The sequence below is a fragment of the Psammomys obesus genome, unplaced genomic scaffold, assembly GCF_907164565.1.
Source record: "Psammomys obesus unplaced genomic scaffold, mPsaObe1.curated_primary_1811, whole genome shotgun sequence".
Taxonomy (NCBI): domain Eukaryota; kingdom Metazoa; phylum Chordata; class Mammalia; order Rodentia; family Muridae; genus Psammomys; species Psammomys obesus.
The window spans coordinates 2,046,056-2,060,674 of record NW_026590405.1 but is presented as its reverse complement, the minus strand read 5'-3'; the positions used below and the strand labels follow the sequence as shown (position 1 = coordinate 2,060,674).

The following is a 14,619-nucleotide window of genomic DNA, read 5'->3' as shown; positions in this document are numbered from 1 at the left end:
AGCCCTACGTTCCGGAAGCCAAGGGAAAGAGTGCTGACGGCAGGTGGAAACAACGTGTGTGGGTCGTACAAGTAAAAAAAATCCAGAAAGAATAGTGGGAAGTTGGCATGCCAGGAGGTGCTCACAAAAGACTGTGAGTTGTAGGGGGTGGGTGGGAACACTTTCGCTCTTGCATTGCTTTCAGTCAGCGCACTTGGCAAGTTGGTGTTAACAAGCAAGCAGGAACTCAGTTTGGCACTGCGCAGCTGAGCTCTCCCAGATGTAAAAAAACCAACAAAACAAAAAAACCCCGAGATCCGAGGCACCCTGAAGAGGCTGGAAAGGAGGAAGCTCCCTTGCAGGAATCCCGCAAGGTGTGGCGGTAGGGGCGCACGGATAGGAGCGAGGATGAGGGTCAGGAAGCACCCGCAAGTGCGAGGCCGAGGGTCATCCAGTTTAGGCAGGTACGACGAGGCCAAGGGTCACCGAGGCTGGGGAGGTGAGAAGCCGCGGGTCACGGAGCGCAGGCACGTGCGCCACCCGCTGTCCCCCGGGCTTCCTGAGAGCCGAGGCAGAAGAAGCGTCTCCTGCTCTACACAGAGCCACAGCGACCTCCTCTCGCCCCGCCCGCCCGGCTTGCCGCCCGCCGCCCGCACAGGGCCTTTTCCGTAGAGGAGCAGGCAGCGCCGAGGCCCGCCCCTTTAAGTCGCGCGCCCCGGAAGTGGTCACGCGGCGGCGCCCGGGCCGGAAGTGGACGCGGCCGGCGGCGGCAGGCGGCCGGCTGGGAGCTGCCGGAGGCCGGCAGCGAGGAGGCGCGGGCTCAGCGGGCCCCGCGCGGCCTCGGGTGCCCATGGGGGGCGGGGGGCCGGGCCGGTGACGCCGGACGCCCATGGACGCCCCTGAGGAGCCACAGCCGCCGGTGGTCTACACCATGGAGAACAAGCCCATCGTCACCTGTAAGTGCGGCCGGGCGAGCGGGGGGCGCGGCTGGGCTGGGCAGCTCCCACCTACGCTGACACCAGCCGACCTCCGACCTTTCCGCGGGTGACCTCCGACCCGCTGTGCAGCCAACGCCGAGTTTTGGGTCGTGCCCTGGGCGGTTCGGACCAGCTCTCTGTGTGCTGTCAGAGCTCCTGGGCAGGGATCGGGCCGGCCTTCCCCGTGAGTCGGTTCTTGTGCGCGCTGAGCTGCGCGCTGACCGCAGTCCGGTGGGCAGGCCCCGGCTCTCCGCAGAGCGCAGGTGCTCTTCCTCTGGTAACAGACTGGCCCGAGTGGCAGGTGGCTGGCCAAGCCGCTCAGGAACCCAGCTCTATCAGTCCAATCTTCCTGTGCCTGAAGCCACTTTCCAGAGACGTCTGAGCCGCTCCACCAGCGAGTTCCCGCTCGGTCAGCCCCTTTTGCACTTGTTCCTTCTCCCACTTAATGCACACCACACACACAAAGGGATTTTTTTTTTCTCTGCTGCAGAAAAAGAAAATTCTTCTCATTTTTAAAGCATAATTTCAGAATTGAGTAGTTTTGCAAACTACTACAGACTCGTGGGAAGTGCGGACATGCTGGTTGACATTTTGACGGATTGCAGTGCTGCCTGTCAAAGTACAGGTGTAGTGTTTTGTTTTGTTTTTTTCCGACAGGTGTGATATTTGGGTGTTGGTAGTTCAGTATGTGCGTGACCTTATGAATTTACTTTTTCTAAACAGGAAGCACTGTTTGCAAAATCTGGTGCTAGGCCCGGGGTTCTCAAGGACTCTCATACACCCTGCTGAGTTCTCTCTCTTGGGCCCTTGCATGAATGGGCATACTCCTTCCAGGCCCCTCCTGTACCCTCCTAGACATTTCATATTTAAAGACTTACATAGCTTTGTCTTTAGATGACCTTTCTCAGGGAAGTGGACGTGGCTTTCTTAAAGTTGGGAGAGTTGCGTAGTTCAGCAATAGTTTTTTGTTTGTTTGTTTTCCTTTTCTCCCCAGAATGCTTGGCAACTGAAAGCCTTGCCAGACTGCACCTGCAGGCAGGTGGACAGATGTGGCAGAGCTGGTCCGGAGGCTGCCCCACCCTGCTCAGGTGCTCCTTGATCCCCTCAGGGAAGTTGCACCCATTTCATGTTTGGATTCAATGTGTTCCTGTTACTGAGAATTTTTCCCCAAGTACTGTGCATTTCCTTGACCCTTAGCTTTGAACATTACCATTTCAACTTTCATAGGCATTTTATTAGTATACTTCTGAAGGTAAAACTCCAAACTCTGAGGCATAGGCTGTGACTAAAGGAGAAGGGTTAATTACTCTGGCAGTTAGTGCTTGGGAATGTGTGATTTCAGTTTCTTACCTTCCTGTGTGCAGGACATCTACAGGGTGCTGGCTGCCTTCCTGCAGGTCTGCAGGAGTTTGAGTGTTGGTGGCGGGTTTCCATGGCTTTGAGGTAGCATCATAAGAAAGTGTGTTGGTGGTGTCCCTGACTTGGAAGGTGCAACTCTTCATCAGTTTCAGAAAATAAAGTCATTTTAGAGAAAAGTAAAAGCAGTCTCTTTAAAATAAAAAATTTTGACACTTGGAAAACTCTAACTTGATGTACACTTGATGGTGTTTTTATGTTTCTGGGGCTGCAGCTTTGGCAAGCACTCATCCTGGTTCCACCTCATTCTGTCTTCATATTGTGTTTTCAAGGAGAAGCCAGTGGAAGCAGTTGAGAATTCTACCCTAAGGCCAGTTCACGATGAACAGCACTTCGATACTGTGTGTTATAATTCTTAGTGTTTGCTCTCCAAACAATGTCTCATCTTACTCAAAAAAATATTTCCTTCAGCTCTCCCCAAACACTTACCTAGCCAGCCTGTGTTCATTTTAAGATGAAAGCAGAGTTCATGTTTATCATTGTGTGTGTGTTGGTGTATGTGGAGTTTCTTCCACCAGTGGAGAACAGAGAACAGTCTCAGGAGTTGAGTGATTGGAACTGTATTGGCTTTTGTTGTTTTGTTTGTCTTTTCACACAGGCTCTCTCACTGGGACCTGGGGCTCACCAATTAGGCTAGTCTAGCTGGCTGGTGAGCTATACGTACCTACCTCCCCAGTGCTGGCATGGCTTGCTTTTTTCATGGACTCTAAGGACCCAAACTTGGATCCTAACACCTCCCTGGCAAGCAGTTTATAGACTGATTTTTCTTTCCAGCCTCAGTTTTTCCTTTGGACAGTGACTAGTGCTAGACTGTGGGCATGGGGAGAATAGAAAGTTCTCTAAGGTTGGGGATCTACAGAATAGACTGTTACTTGAAAATGCTGCTGAGTTATTTTAGTAACGTCTGGAAGTTTTAGTAGGTTTTAATTGGAAGATTCTTAACATCCTGCCTTGTGGGCTGTGGTGGAGAGAGGCTATCTCTGCAGAGGATCTGTTAGCACTGATGCCCCTGTGAGGGATGTACACAGTGCCAGCTGGGCAGTTGGGAAGGCTGAGTGGCTCAGATGATGAATCGCCTAGTCAGAATAATTTGATGCTTACCATAAAATTTATTAATCGTGAAAAATGCTCAGTGATACTGAAAACCAGCTGATCCATTTGTTTACATTTTAAGTTTTAGCTTAGTTTCCCCTCTTCTTCAGACAGGCTCCTGACCCAAGATATATTAGGAGAGACACGTTCCTTTTACTGACGTCCCACTAGCCTGTGGCTTTCCTCTGTGATATAGCACATGTGGTCACCTTGGAACAGTGAAAAATCTAATAGATAACAGTCCTCTCCAGATGATCACCTTTCACTAGGGACTGATCTACTACTATAAATTTTGAAAGGAGAAAGAAAACAGCAGAAACAAGCAGATCAACAAGCAGTGTTTTGTAGTTGGAGTTGGGCTTTCCCCTGTAGATGAGAGTTTATAGATTTGGATTTCCTACCCAGTCTGAAAATACAAATTAAAGTAACCATGAAGTGAGTTTTTCTTAAAATTAGTAAACATAGGTGCAGGTGGGAGCAGATAGCAACCAGTGACTGAGCAGGAGGAAGAGTGTAAGGGGGTCTGCAGGCAGGGCAGGTAAGAAGAGGGCACCATGTACTCACCGGCCCCCTCCCTCAGTGGTGGAAATGGAACCCCGGGCTCTCGCACCTGCCTATCACGTGCTGTGGAGCTGTGTACTCAGCCCTGTCTTTACTTTTTCTCATTAAGAAGCCCAGGCTAGTCCTGAATTTGGGGTTCTTTTGCCTCAGCCTTTCAAGTAACTGAGATTGTAGGGCTGCTACAGCAAGCCTGGCTTTGTAGGTGGGCTGTTTCTGCCCTGTGCTAGTTCGGAGTACTTTTGTCTTTGGGGCCATTTGGCCATTTTTATTCTTTAGGAACCTCAGCTGTGAAATGGATAGTTACGTTGACATGAGGATAGATGGATGAAGAAGCTAGCTAAGAAGAGCTCCCTAGACCTTTTCTGGTCTCAGTGCCTTGACTATCAGAGCTTTCTATGGCATGTGGTTATTGCACTTAGTAAGTCCTTTGGTCTATCCTAGCAGTCACAGCAGGGTTGCTGTACTACGAAAGTTCTTATTGTTGAACACGAATGACATGATTTAGTGTGAGTGGAGTTTCATGAGCCACCACAGGCTGATCTCTGACAGCGTTTCTTTCTCCTGCTGAGCTCTGTGCCCACCTGCAGATGAGGAGGTGAGAGACTTTAGGCCGAGGTCTCTCTGGCATCTTTCTGTGTCTCTTTCCTCCCAGTTTCCCCTAGGTGTTCTCCTGTGTCCCACCTTTTCTTGCCTGTTCTACCCTGTTCGTGCCCTATCTGTCTGCTCATACACAAGTTGCCCATCTATTCACAGTGCTTGGTCTAAGAGAGTATTTGTTTTTAAGTTCCAGATTGATGACTTTGACTACCTCCCCTCTTATATCTGATTCTGCCTCAGCAAATATTGCTTTATTATGTTTGAAATATGTCTAGCATCTAGTTATCTTTCCCACGTTTATGGTGGCTCCCACATCACAGGCCCTTCTTTCTGTCTTGTGGGATTTCTGCAGTGGCCTCCTTGTATTCACCTAACCTTCCAGAGACGACATAACGCACAATTTCCAGCTCAGGCTCCTCCACTGTCTCACCACCTTCTCAGAATAGTTTTCCCAAGGCTAAGGGATGGCTCAGTGGTGCGTGCTTGCTGAGCATGTACAAGGCCCTGAGTTCTACCCTAGCACCACCAAAACCAAAACAGAATAACCTTCAGAAGCCCCCAGGAAACCCCCACCCCACCTCCAACTAGCCTCTCACTCACTGTATTGCTGTACCTGCCCTGGCCTGGTGGTCTCTGTGGTACTCTCTGGTCCTCGGCCTCCCTCTGCTCCCAGCTTCTAGGACATACTGGTTCCTTGCCTGCCCTCTGGTATCTGCTCAAGTGTCACTGAACCCCAGGCCTGCTCTGCCTTCCACACCCCACTTGTGTTTGGGACCCCGCTGACTTCACCCATTTTTCTTAGCTCAGAGCTCCTAACATAAATATTTGTTTTTGTCTTTGCTTATTGTTTCTCTTCACATGAAATCCAGGCTAGAGCAGAAAGCTTCATGACTAGGGGGCTTGATCTGTGCTTCACTGCTGTGTTCTTGGCACCTTGAATAGCACTTGGCAAGTACTGGGTGCTGAGTCTGTTCGTGGAGTAGATTAAATAAGTGAGTACGCATTCTCTCAGGGAACATCCTGCTGGGTGTCTCTTAGCACTTCCATGAGGTAGAGGCTTCTAATGCTATAATGTTCTTTTCCTTCCCTACACTAAGCGCTGTGTGGAAATGCTTGGAGACCACTTGGCTTGCTTTTAGGTAAACTGAACTTGTGCATTTTTTTGGACTTTTAACCTCGGGAATATACACTAATCCAGTAAAACAAAGCTAACCTGTATGCTAAGGGGCATATTTGAAAGATCTTGGCAGCTGCATTTAGGTAAGTTGTCTTTACTGCAAGTCAGGGCACATTTAACATCTCAACCAAACTGAGGTCTGTTGCTTGTGGGCTGGGCCTTGTGCTGGGGAGACCCACCTGGCATTTGGAAGAGCCCTCAGAAGATGTAGTTGTAACTCCAGTAATCCACAGGATCATTTCATATACTCTGTTTTTGGCGTCTTTGATGGCCATTGTGCATTAGTTCATCCTGCTATCAGCATTCCGACCACCAACTGCTGAGTAGAGTGCCTCTCTATGACAAGTCTGGGTCACATTTTTTGATCACTAGTTGGTAGATAGATATTTGGATTGTTTCTGCATTTTAGCTCCTGTAAGTCTGTCGCATGTCTTTGTGTGGACATCGAGGATTCTAGGAGAATGGCTGTGTCACTGGTGCACTTATGTTTAGCTTTTTAAGAATGTGCCAACTCTTCCCAAAGTGGTTATACTGTTTAACGTCTTTGGCAGTGTACAGCTTCCCACATCCTCACTGACAGCCTGTTGTCTGCCTTTTCAGTGTGGTGGAGGCTCCTCTGTCTTGTTTGTTTGTCTTGAGACAGTTTTCAGTGTCTTATGTGTAGCTCAGGTTGGCCTGTAACTGGCGCTCTTCCTGCCTCAGTTTCCCGATGACAGGTGCCCCACACATACAGCCCTTAGTGAAATGTTTATCAAAGTGTTCTGTTAATTTTCACTTGTATTATTGAGTTGAGTTGCAAAACTCAATTCTATTTTCCAGATAATACATCTTGTTATCAGTTACATATAATGCACGTGTATGTGAAGGGGAGAGATTGATGTCTGTGTTGGGTGTCTTCTATACCTTATCTTTTGAGAGAGGGTCTTGGGTAGTTAACTGATTGGCTAGAATAGACTGACTACTATGTTCAGAGGATCTGTCTATTCCCTGCCACCTTCCATCCTGCACTGTTAGAGACACTGCAACCAACCACAACCACCTTTGACCCTGCCCAGCCTTACAAGGCAGGTACTTTATCCACAGAACCATCTCCTTAGCTCCTCGTGTCTTTTGTTAGAACAAACCATGTTTGTTTAACAGCAGCTCTCAACCTTCCTAATGCTGCAGCCTCGTACAGTTCTTCATGTTGTGGGGGCCCCTGCCCCAACCATAAAAATATTTCCTTACTACTTTATAACTGTAATTTTGCTACTGTTATGAATTGTAATGTAAATATTTGATATGCAGGATGTCTGATATGTGACCCCTGGTCCCCAGGTTGATGACTGCTGATTTAGCACATGGCAAAGAGAGCAGTGGTAGGAATGGAAGGAAAGACTGAGATGATGGGCTGTTGAGGAGTCCTTGTTCAATGAGGGGGAACTCTATTTTGGTTAGGCTGCAATTTCCTGGCAGGTAATTCCTGCATGCAGATGAGGACAGTCCTGGTCGGCTGGTGTTTGGTGAGGGTGAGCCACTATGTGTGCAATGGCTCCCGTGCAGATGGAGCAGCTCTGTGGTATAGGGCTGCTTCTGATGTTTGGTGAACTGTTCTCTCTTCCTCCCTCAGTTTGGGTGGGATGGAGCTGTTGCCCAGGCTTACATTGGGGATACATTTCCTTTTTTGAACTCTCAGTCATGACCTTCCTTCGCGTGGCCACCTTCTGCCTCAGCAGAACCATGAACGGAATCTTGGGGGACTGGATTACTAATCTTTTCTTTAGTAGTTTCTTTGAGCTGAGCAAGGGTGGTGCATGCCTGTAGCCGTGGCCCTGTCTGTAGCTGACTACTCTGGCAGGAGTTCCTGGCAGGCCATGAAAAGAGACCCATACTTGCAGCAATTTTGGTAGAAGGTCTGCATTGTCTAATCCAGGAGGCTTATGGGCTTCACCCCAGTGCCAGGGGTGAACATGGTCACCATGTCACATGGTTAGAACTGTTGAACCCTAGAAGACACAAACTTGACAGGAGGGTAAACCCAGGAGTCTTGAGCAAGAATGACTAGGGAAGGATGGAGGCCAAGATGCATGTTTCTGTCTGGTTGACTGGGAGGTAGAGAGAAGCTTGGGTTCCACAAAGGCATATATGGTCGTTGGGATTTAAACATGCAGTAAAGGAAATACTGAGCTATGCAGTCATTCAGTAGTACCCAGAAATATGGAGGCCATGGCTGCCCCTCAAGGAGTTAGGGTGCCTAATGCTGGGACCTGTACAAGAAGGGTGTGCAGAAGGGCCTGAGCTCAGGGGAGCAGGTTTCTTTTGAGGAGAAGATGCAGGTCTTTAGTTGCCTACCGCTTGGATAGGCACTCGCACATCTTCTGTGGAAATGGAAAACAGAATTTTACCCTGGACAGGTGAACAGAGTCCTGACAACTGTGGAGCCGTGTATGTTGGGTGAAGTGGCTGCTGGGTGATGTTTTCTAAGTTTTTAGAAGCATCAGGTCCTGGCTGACCCAAGTCAGGATGAGAATCTGGGCAGTGCTGGTAGAAATTTGCTTTGGGATATTGCTAAGTATTTACTCTTTGTTATATTTTCTGGTTGGGTGTTTAAGAACATAGTAGTGGCCCTAAATTAAACTCATTACTATGATCAGTCAAGACTCCTTAGGAATTACTTGGGGACTTAGGAGGAGTCCCTTGGTATGACATCTGAGATGGATCAGTGGTCTTACTGCTCACATGACTTCCCTTGAAAACAGTGAGGACCTTTCCATCTGGAGTGACACTCTTTGGAGAAGGTATACATTGGTCTAAGTCCAGCCTCTGGGTCTCCAGTCCTCTCTGATCAAGATGACAGTGACTTACCGGAGCTGTAGACCCTTTTAGAGGGTCTGTGAAGACTGCTCAGTGCTTAATGGACAACCCAGGACCCCTGTCGGGTAGTTCACAACTAACTGTATAACTCCATCTCTGGGGGCTTAACACCCTCTCCTGGATTCTGTAGGCACAGCCACCCCATGTACGTGCACACACACACACCCATATACACACACACAAATTCTAAAATAATAAAAAATAAATCTTAGAAGATACAAGCTTTGTAAAGCAAAGCTACAAAACCTGTATTTAAACATTTTTTTAAAATATGAGATAGTAAAAAAAAAAATATGAGATAGTGAACTCTAACTCACTGTGTCTTTTAGAGACAGATTTAGAGACAGCTATGTGGCCCAGGGTGGCTTCAAACTGATGATCCTCCAGCCTCTGTCCCTGACTGGGCTGATCATAGTATATTCTATCACGCCTGGCTCCCTCTGTGTCTTACCTTTCTAAAAAGTACTGCTTGTTTGAATTAGTATCTAGATGAAGTTTTTTTAATTTTGTTTTATGTGTATGAGTGCTTTTGCCTGGGTGTGTGTTTGTGTACTGCATGTGTGCAGTGTGGCAGAGGCCAGAAGCAGACATCGATCTCCCGAAACTAAATTTTGCAAAGGTTGTTAGCCTTCATATGTGTTGGGATTTGAGCCTATGTCCTATGGAAGAACAAACTGTTTTTAACTACCAAGCCATTTTCCAGTCTCCCAAATGAAGTTTGTTTGTTTGTTTGTTTGTTTTTTAAGATGTATTTATTTGTTTTATGTATTTGCGTGCTCTATCTGCAGGCCAGAAGGGAGCATCAGATCGTATTATAGATGGTTATGAGTCACCATGTAGTTGCAGGGAATTGAACTCCGGTCCTCTGGAAGAGCAGCCAGTGTTCTTAACTGCTGAGTCACTTCTCTAACCCCTCCAGTGAAGTTTTAAAGTAAACTGATTCTCTTAGAACCTCTGCTCTCCTGTTCCTTTTGCCTTCCAGTTTTTGCAGCCCTATCTCAGCTGCCCTTCAGAGTTCTCATTGATCAGCCTTAGTTAAGAGCTCAAATTTTATCCCTTTTTGTTTTGCTTTTGCAAAGTTGTCATTACTGGTGGTGCATTCCCCTTTCAGCAGGTACATAATGTCCTGTTGTCTCTCTACTCACCTTTAAAGGTTGCAAAATGGTGAGCTCCTAATTTGAACATTTTTTCTCATTTATTAGTAGGAATATTTAAGTTAGAAACATTTTTACATGCACATCTATTGTGCTTGGTGTGCTGGTTCTTCCCCTTCATAGAACTGTCTTCAGAGCTGGCTCACTGTTCTTTTTAGCTTGGTGTGTTTGGCTGCCTGCTGCTACTGCGTTGGTGTGTGTACTTTTATCTTTGACCAGTCAGAGCCTCAGTTTCTGAGGCAGGTAGCTTTGCCAGGTTCTTGACTGTTCAGCTTACTGTTCCCTGCCTCTAATCTACAGTCACTGTCATCCAAGGAGCCCTGCTTCCTTTTCAGTAGGAATGGAGCCTACAAACTTACCTTGGCTCAGAAGTTTGTCACCAGACTTGTTCAGTGGCGTCTTTCTGTATTTTAGAGATGTCTTAGTTAAAATTCAAGACTGCATGGCTTCATTTACTCAGCTATTCTACCTTCCATATATTCTTTCTGGGGAAAAAGCAACCTGCATCTGTAACTCAGCTCTTGACACCATCTGTAACCAAGTGTACCGAGGCATATACAGCATTTCCATTAGATCAGGCCTGAAGTCAACTAGCAGTATTTACAGTGTGTAGAGCAATGTGTGTTTTGTATGCAGAATTGTACCATCGTAGATTAGGGACTTGAGCTTTGGCAGAGTTTGGTGTCCACTGGGGTTTTGGGACAGTCTCTTAACTCTAAGGGACAACTGAATTCTGCCCTCTACCCTGGCATCTCCTTTACCTAAGCATCCTCGTTGCAATTTTTGAAATGGTTTATCCCACTATTTGAAAAGTGACAAAATGGTTCAGTGGGTAAAGGCACTTGCTTGAGGTTGATCCCTCAGACCACATAGTGGAAGGAGAGATCTAACTTCTGCAGGCTGTCCTGTGGCCTCCACACGCACACCATGGCTTATATCAATGCCCCCAATTTTTAAAATTAACTTAAACATTTTAAAAAGAACAAGAACTTTCTGTATTTCTCACTCTCGGGTGAGATATTGCTGGCTCCACTGGTTTCTCCACTCAGTTTCCCGTTCACTGTGCTGTACCTGGAGAGTGGGCCCAGACTGAGGAGCTCCACTGTGCCCAGAGTCTGTCTTTTTCCTCCTCTGGGTGGGTTTTGGGATAAAGTCCAAAAGAAGTGTAGGTCATGCCAGGTGCTATATAATGTTGCTAGACTTGCCAGATTCTTCTCTTTTTCCATTGTGCAGTTTTGAAGCTGCAGTTAGACCCTGCTGAAAAGGTTTTTGAACAAAGGCTTTAGGGTGATGAGGGAAGAACCTGAGAAAAGAAGCAGGGAACCCCTTAGCTCAAAGCTGGCGGTGCTCTTCTTAACATACAAGATTTACAACTAGGCAGCCACAACACTCCTGTTTGCCTTGACATAAAAACCTACAAACCGGAGCCATCAAGATGGCTCCTCAGGTACAGGCGCTTACTGTGTAAGCCTGATGACCCACGTTCAATTTCCAGACCCTCTGAGGGATGGCAGTGTCAGCAAGTCCTGGGGAGCTTCCTGGAAAGCTTTCTCCTAATACAAGTCTCCCAGGTCTAAGTGCTGCTCTTGAGGGTGGTGCCTGGCCTTTTTGACTCTTACCAGCTGCTTGGCCTTGGGCTGCTGGGAAGTACCCTCCCACCCCCACATCAGTTCCTGTCTATACAGTGACTCTCTTTCACAGGCCGGCTTGAAGTTTCAGGGATGCTGAGCCAGACCCCTACAAAAGGTTATTAATGTTCTTATCAAAGAGCTCAGAAACTCCTCGCCCCTTCCTTGCTGGGAGGACACAGAACTGCGGGGATTGGGAGCTCTTGCCAGCCCTTACCTCTGTTATTGGGCTTGTGGCCTTGGAGCTGTGAGCTGTGCTCTCTCTGTCGCTGGAGTGGCACCTGCTTTGATGAGAATAAATGCCATCCTTGTGCTTCTAGCATCCTCTGCCCGCTCAAGTGTAATTAGCCTCCTGTTCTTTTAGGGAACATTTTTAAGTTGGCATGGTCCAGGCAGGAACATGAGCTCTCGGGTAGCCTCAAGTGCACCTTGTATCAGTAGATGACTGTTCTGCCTCCCCTCTGGGGAATTTTCTGAGTCCCTAGGCTCTTGGTGGTTCAAGCAGCACACCCAGGCAGTGCCCACCCTTCTACAGGGCTAGGCATCTCATGCCACACCTTACTGTGAGCGTTTGAGCACTTTTTTGTCCACCCTTTATTCTGGTCCTGCTGTACTTAGAGGGGCTTCAGCCCAACACATCCCAGTAGCTGCCTGTGAGACTAGGTATGCTCCGGCAGCCAGGGTTACTGTACTCTCCCATCTCACCTCCGCTCTGTATTTGTAGTCAGCTCTGAGCGCTGGGCTCTGCAGGGAAGGAGTCTTGTGCTGATGGCAGTGTTTCAAATGTCCTTCGTACATTAATGTGGTAGGTCCTCATGGTAAATGGTCTGTTGGCCTTTTCATAGCCTCCTGAGTCAGGATAGTAGAACTGAGTTTTCTGGCAGGATTCTTGGAAGCTGTGCTTCGGTAGCTGTTTTAGGAGCAGCTGGCCTGCCGGTCACAGCCTGCTGCTCTGAGGGAGTTGTGTTGAGCCAGGCCTTCCCAATCCAAACACTCCCTTCTCTCCTGTGCTGTTTCAGGAATCCAGAAGGAAATGTTGCCATTAATCTCCTCCTCTGTGAGTAGAGATTGAATTCTTCTGAAAATTTCAACACTTCCCTTCAGGTGTTGGGGAAAGCACCTCTCGTTTCCACAGTACTGATAGAAATACGCAAGACTAGTAGTGGCTATGTGTTTGTGTTCTGAGAAACTTCATAGTCTGCACGTGTGAGTGCACAGGTGTGTGTGTAGTGCAGCTAATGCTTGGTAAGTTTGTACATCTGTGCATTGAGGTCAGAGGTCAACCTCAGGTATTCCTCAGGAGCCACTCACCGTGTTTTTGAGACAATCCCTTACCTGGCCTGTAAACTGACCTCATGGTCTAGACTAGGTGGCCAGTAAGCCTCAGGGTCCACTGTTTCCTGGCCTGGGATTAGAAGCATGTGCCACCATGACAGCCTTTTTACATGGGTTCTAGGGACAGAGCTGTGGTCCTTGTGTATATGGGACAAGCACTTTACAGACTGAGCCATCTCCTCAGCCCTGTATTTATGTTCTTGCTCATTTAGTGCAGAGCCTCAGTGGGTCAGAAGGCTTTGTCGCCTTATAAAGTGAGGGCTCTAGGGTTGCCATAACAAAAGGCCCAGTGACAGCCGGGCTCTAAGCCCTTTCCCCCTGGCTTATGAAGGGCCCATTCCTCTGTGCCCACATCCCTAGGGGCTCCTTGAGCTTACATTTTCTCTTCTCATCAGGACACCCTTAGGTTGGATTAGGCCCTGTACTCAAGACTTCATTCCAACTGAACCCAGTTCCCAAGGCCTGATCATCTACGGAGGCTCCATCCTGAGGTGCTGGGTTAGGAGCTGAGAGACATCTAGATTTGGGAAGACAAAACTCATTTCCTGGTAGGAGTGGGAGTCAGATGTAATCATGAGTTAGATCCTCCAGTGTGCAGACAAAGCCTTTGTACATGGCAGGTGCATAGCCTTTACCACCAAATCAGAAAACAGGTAAAGGCTAGTCCGCTCCAGAATAAAGGAAGGCTCGTTGCTGTCCATGCTGCACTCACAGGCCTTTCTGTGCAGTGGTTTCCATGTGGAGAATGGCATAGGGATTTCTTACTCCACTGATTTCTCAAATGACTAGCAAGTAAATGAACAGGATGAAAACCACAGCAGACTTGTAATGGCTTCTGCTAGGCCTTGCTTGGTGTGTGTGTTGACCTACTGTCCTGTCAGCATGCCTGATGACTAGCCCTTCTGGGGAGTTGTCCTTTCCCTTTCCTGTCTAGTGCACAAGGCACAGGAAGGACAAAATGCTGTGTATGTTGTCAGTCAGGACCAGGCAGTCAGCTTTCCAGCACATGCTCGCCTCCACTTCCAGGTGCCCAGATACAGCATCTGTCTCCCTGGAGTGTCGATACTGCAGTGTAATTTTCAGGATCTGTTTTCGGCTCATGATGGCAAAATAAGCAACTATGCTAATGACTCACATCAATTCCCAGTCTCCTCTTTAAAATCAATAAAGGCAGTTAGGAGAGCGCTTTCTCTTAAAGAGGATCCTGGGTATAACAGTTTAGTTGTCTGCAGTAAACAGTTCCTTTTCAGTTTATGTATGTTATGGTCGTGTTGTCCTTTCAGGAGAGCCAGATGGGCTTTTCGGTTCTGTTAAAGTTAGGATGCAAGCTGAATACCAGTGTGAGGCCAGGCATGTGTATCTTCCTAGGCCAGCTTTCTGCTAACCGTACCTGTTTACCTCTAACTTCCCAGGGCCAGGGGCTCACAGGTAACGTACCCAGTCTGAGTTGGGGTCCTGTGCATTTCTTCCTCTTAGTGGGGGATGTCCAGTGGGTGCCCTGTGTTCGCACATTTCAGTGCTGTTAGATCTAGGTGATTGGGTTGGGGCAGAACTTCTCAGGCTTCCTTTGCTTATGTGGAGTTTTTGGCTCCTTTGTGGTGTGAGAAAATAGGAGACTGGACCAAGCTGCTTCCAAGGCAAACCTCATTCTCTGTGACAGCCATAGCCCCTTGTAGAGGCTCTGTGAAGGGTCCCAGTTCAACCAGGCAGATTAAGTGCTAGGGTTCCTGAAACTAGTCACTTATTTTATGCACAAAACAGCCTTGCTTTTTGATGTGTTCTACTGAACATAAAATGCCTAAGAATGCCAGGTGTGGTGGCACATGCCTATAGTCCCAGCACTTGGTGAG

At 47.8% G+C, this 14,619-nt stretch overlaps 1 protein-coding gene across 1 annotated transcript in view; it reads left to right on the top strand.

Annotated features, from left to right (window-relative positions):
- The first annotated feature begins 745 nt into the window (after nucleotides 1-745).
- Nucleotides 746-14,619, top strand: part of Trappc10 (trafficking protein particle complex subunit 10) — a 64,269-nt gene continuing 50,395 nt past the window's right edge. The window contains exon 1 of the mRNA XM_055607151.1: nucleotides 746-935. Within this exon, the coding sequence (XP_055463126.1) occupies nucleotides 869-935 (67 nt within the window). The 5' untranslated portion in view covers nucleotides 746-868. The remainder of the gene's footprint in view (nucleotides 936-14,619) is intronic.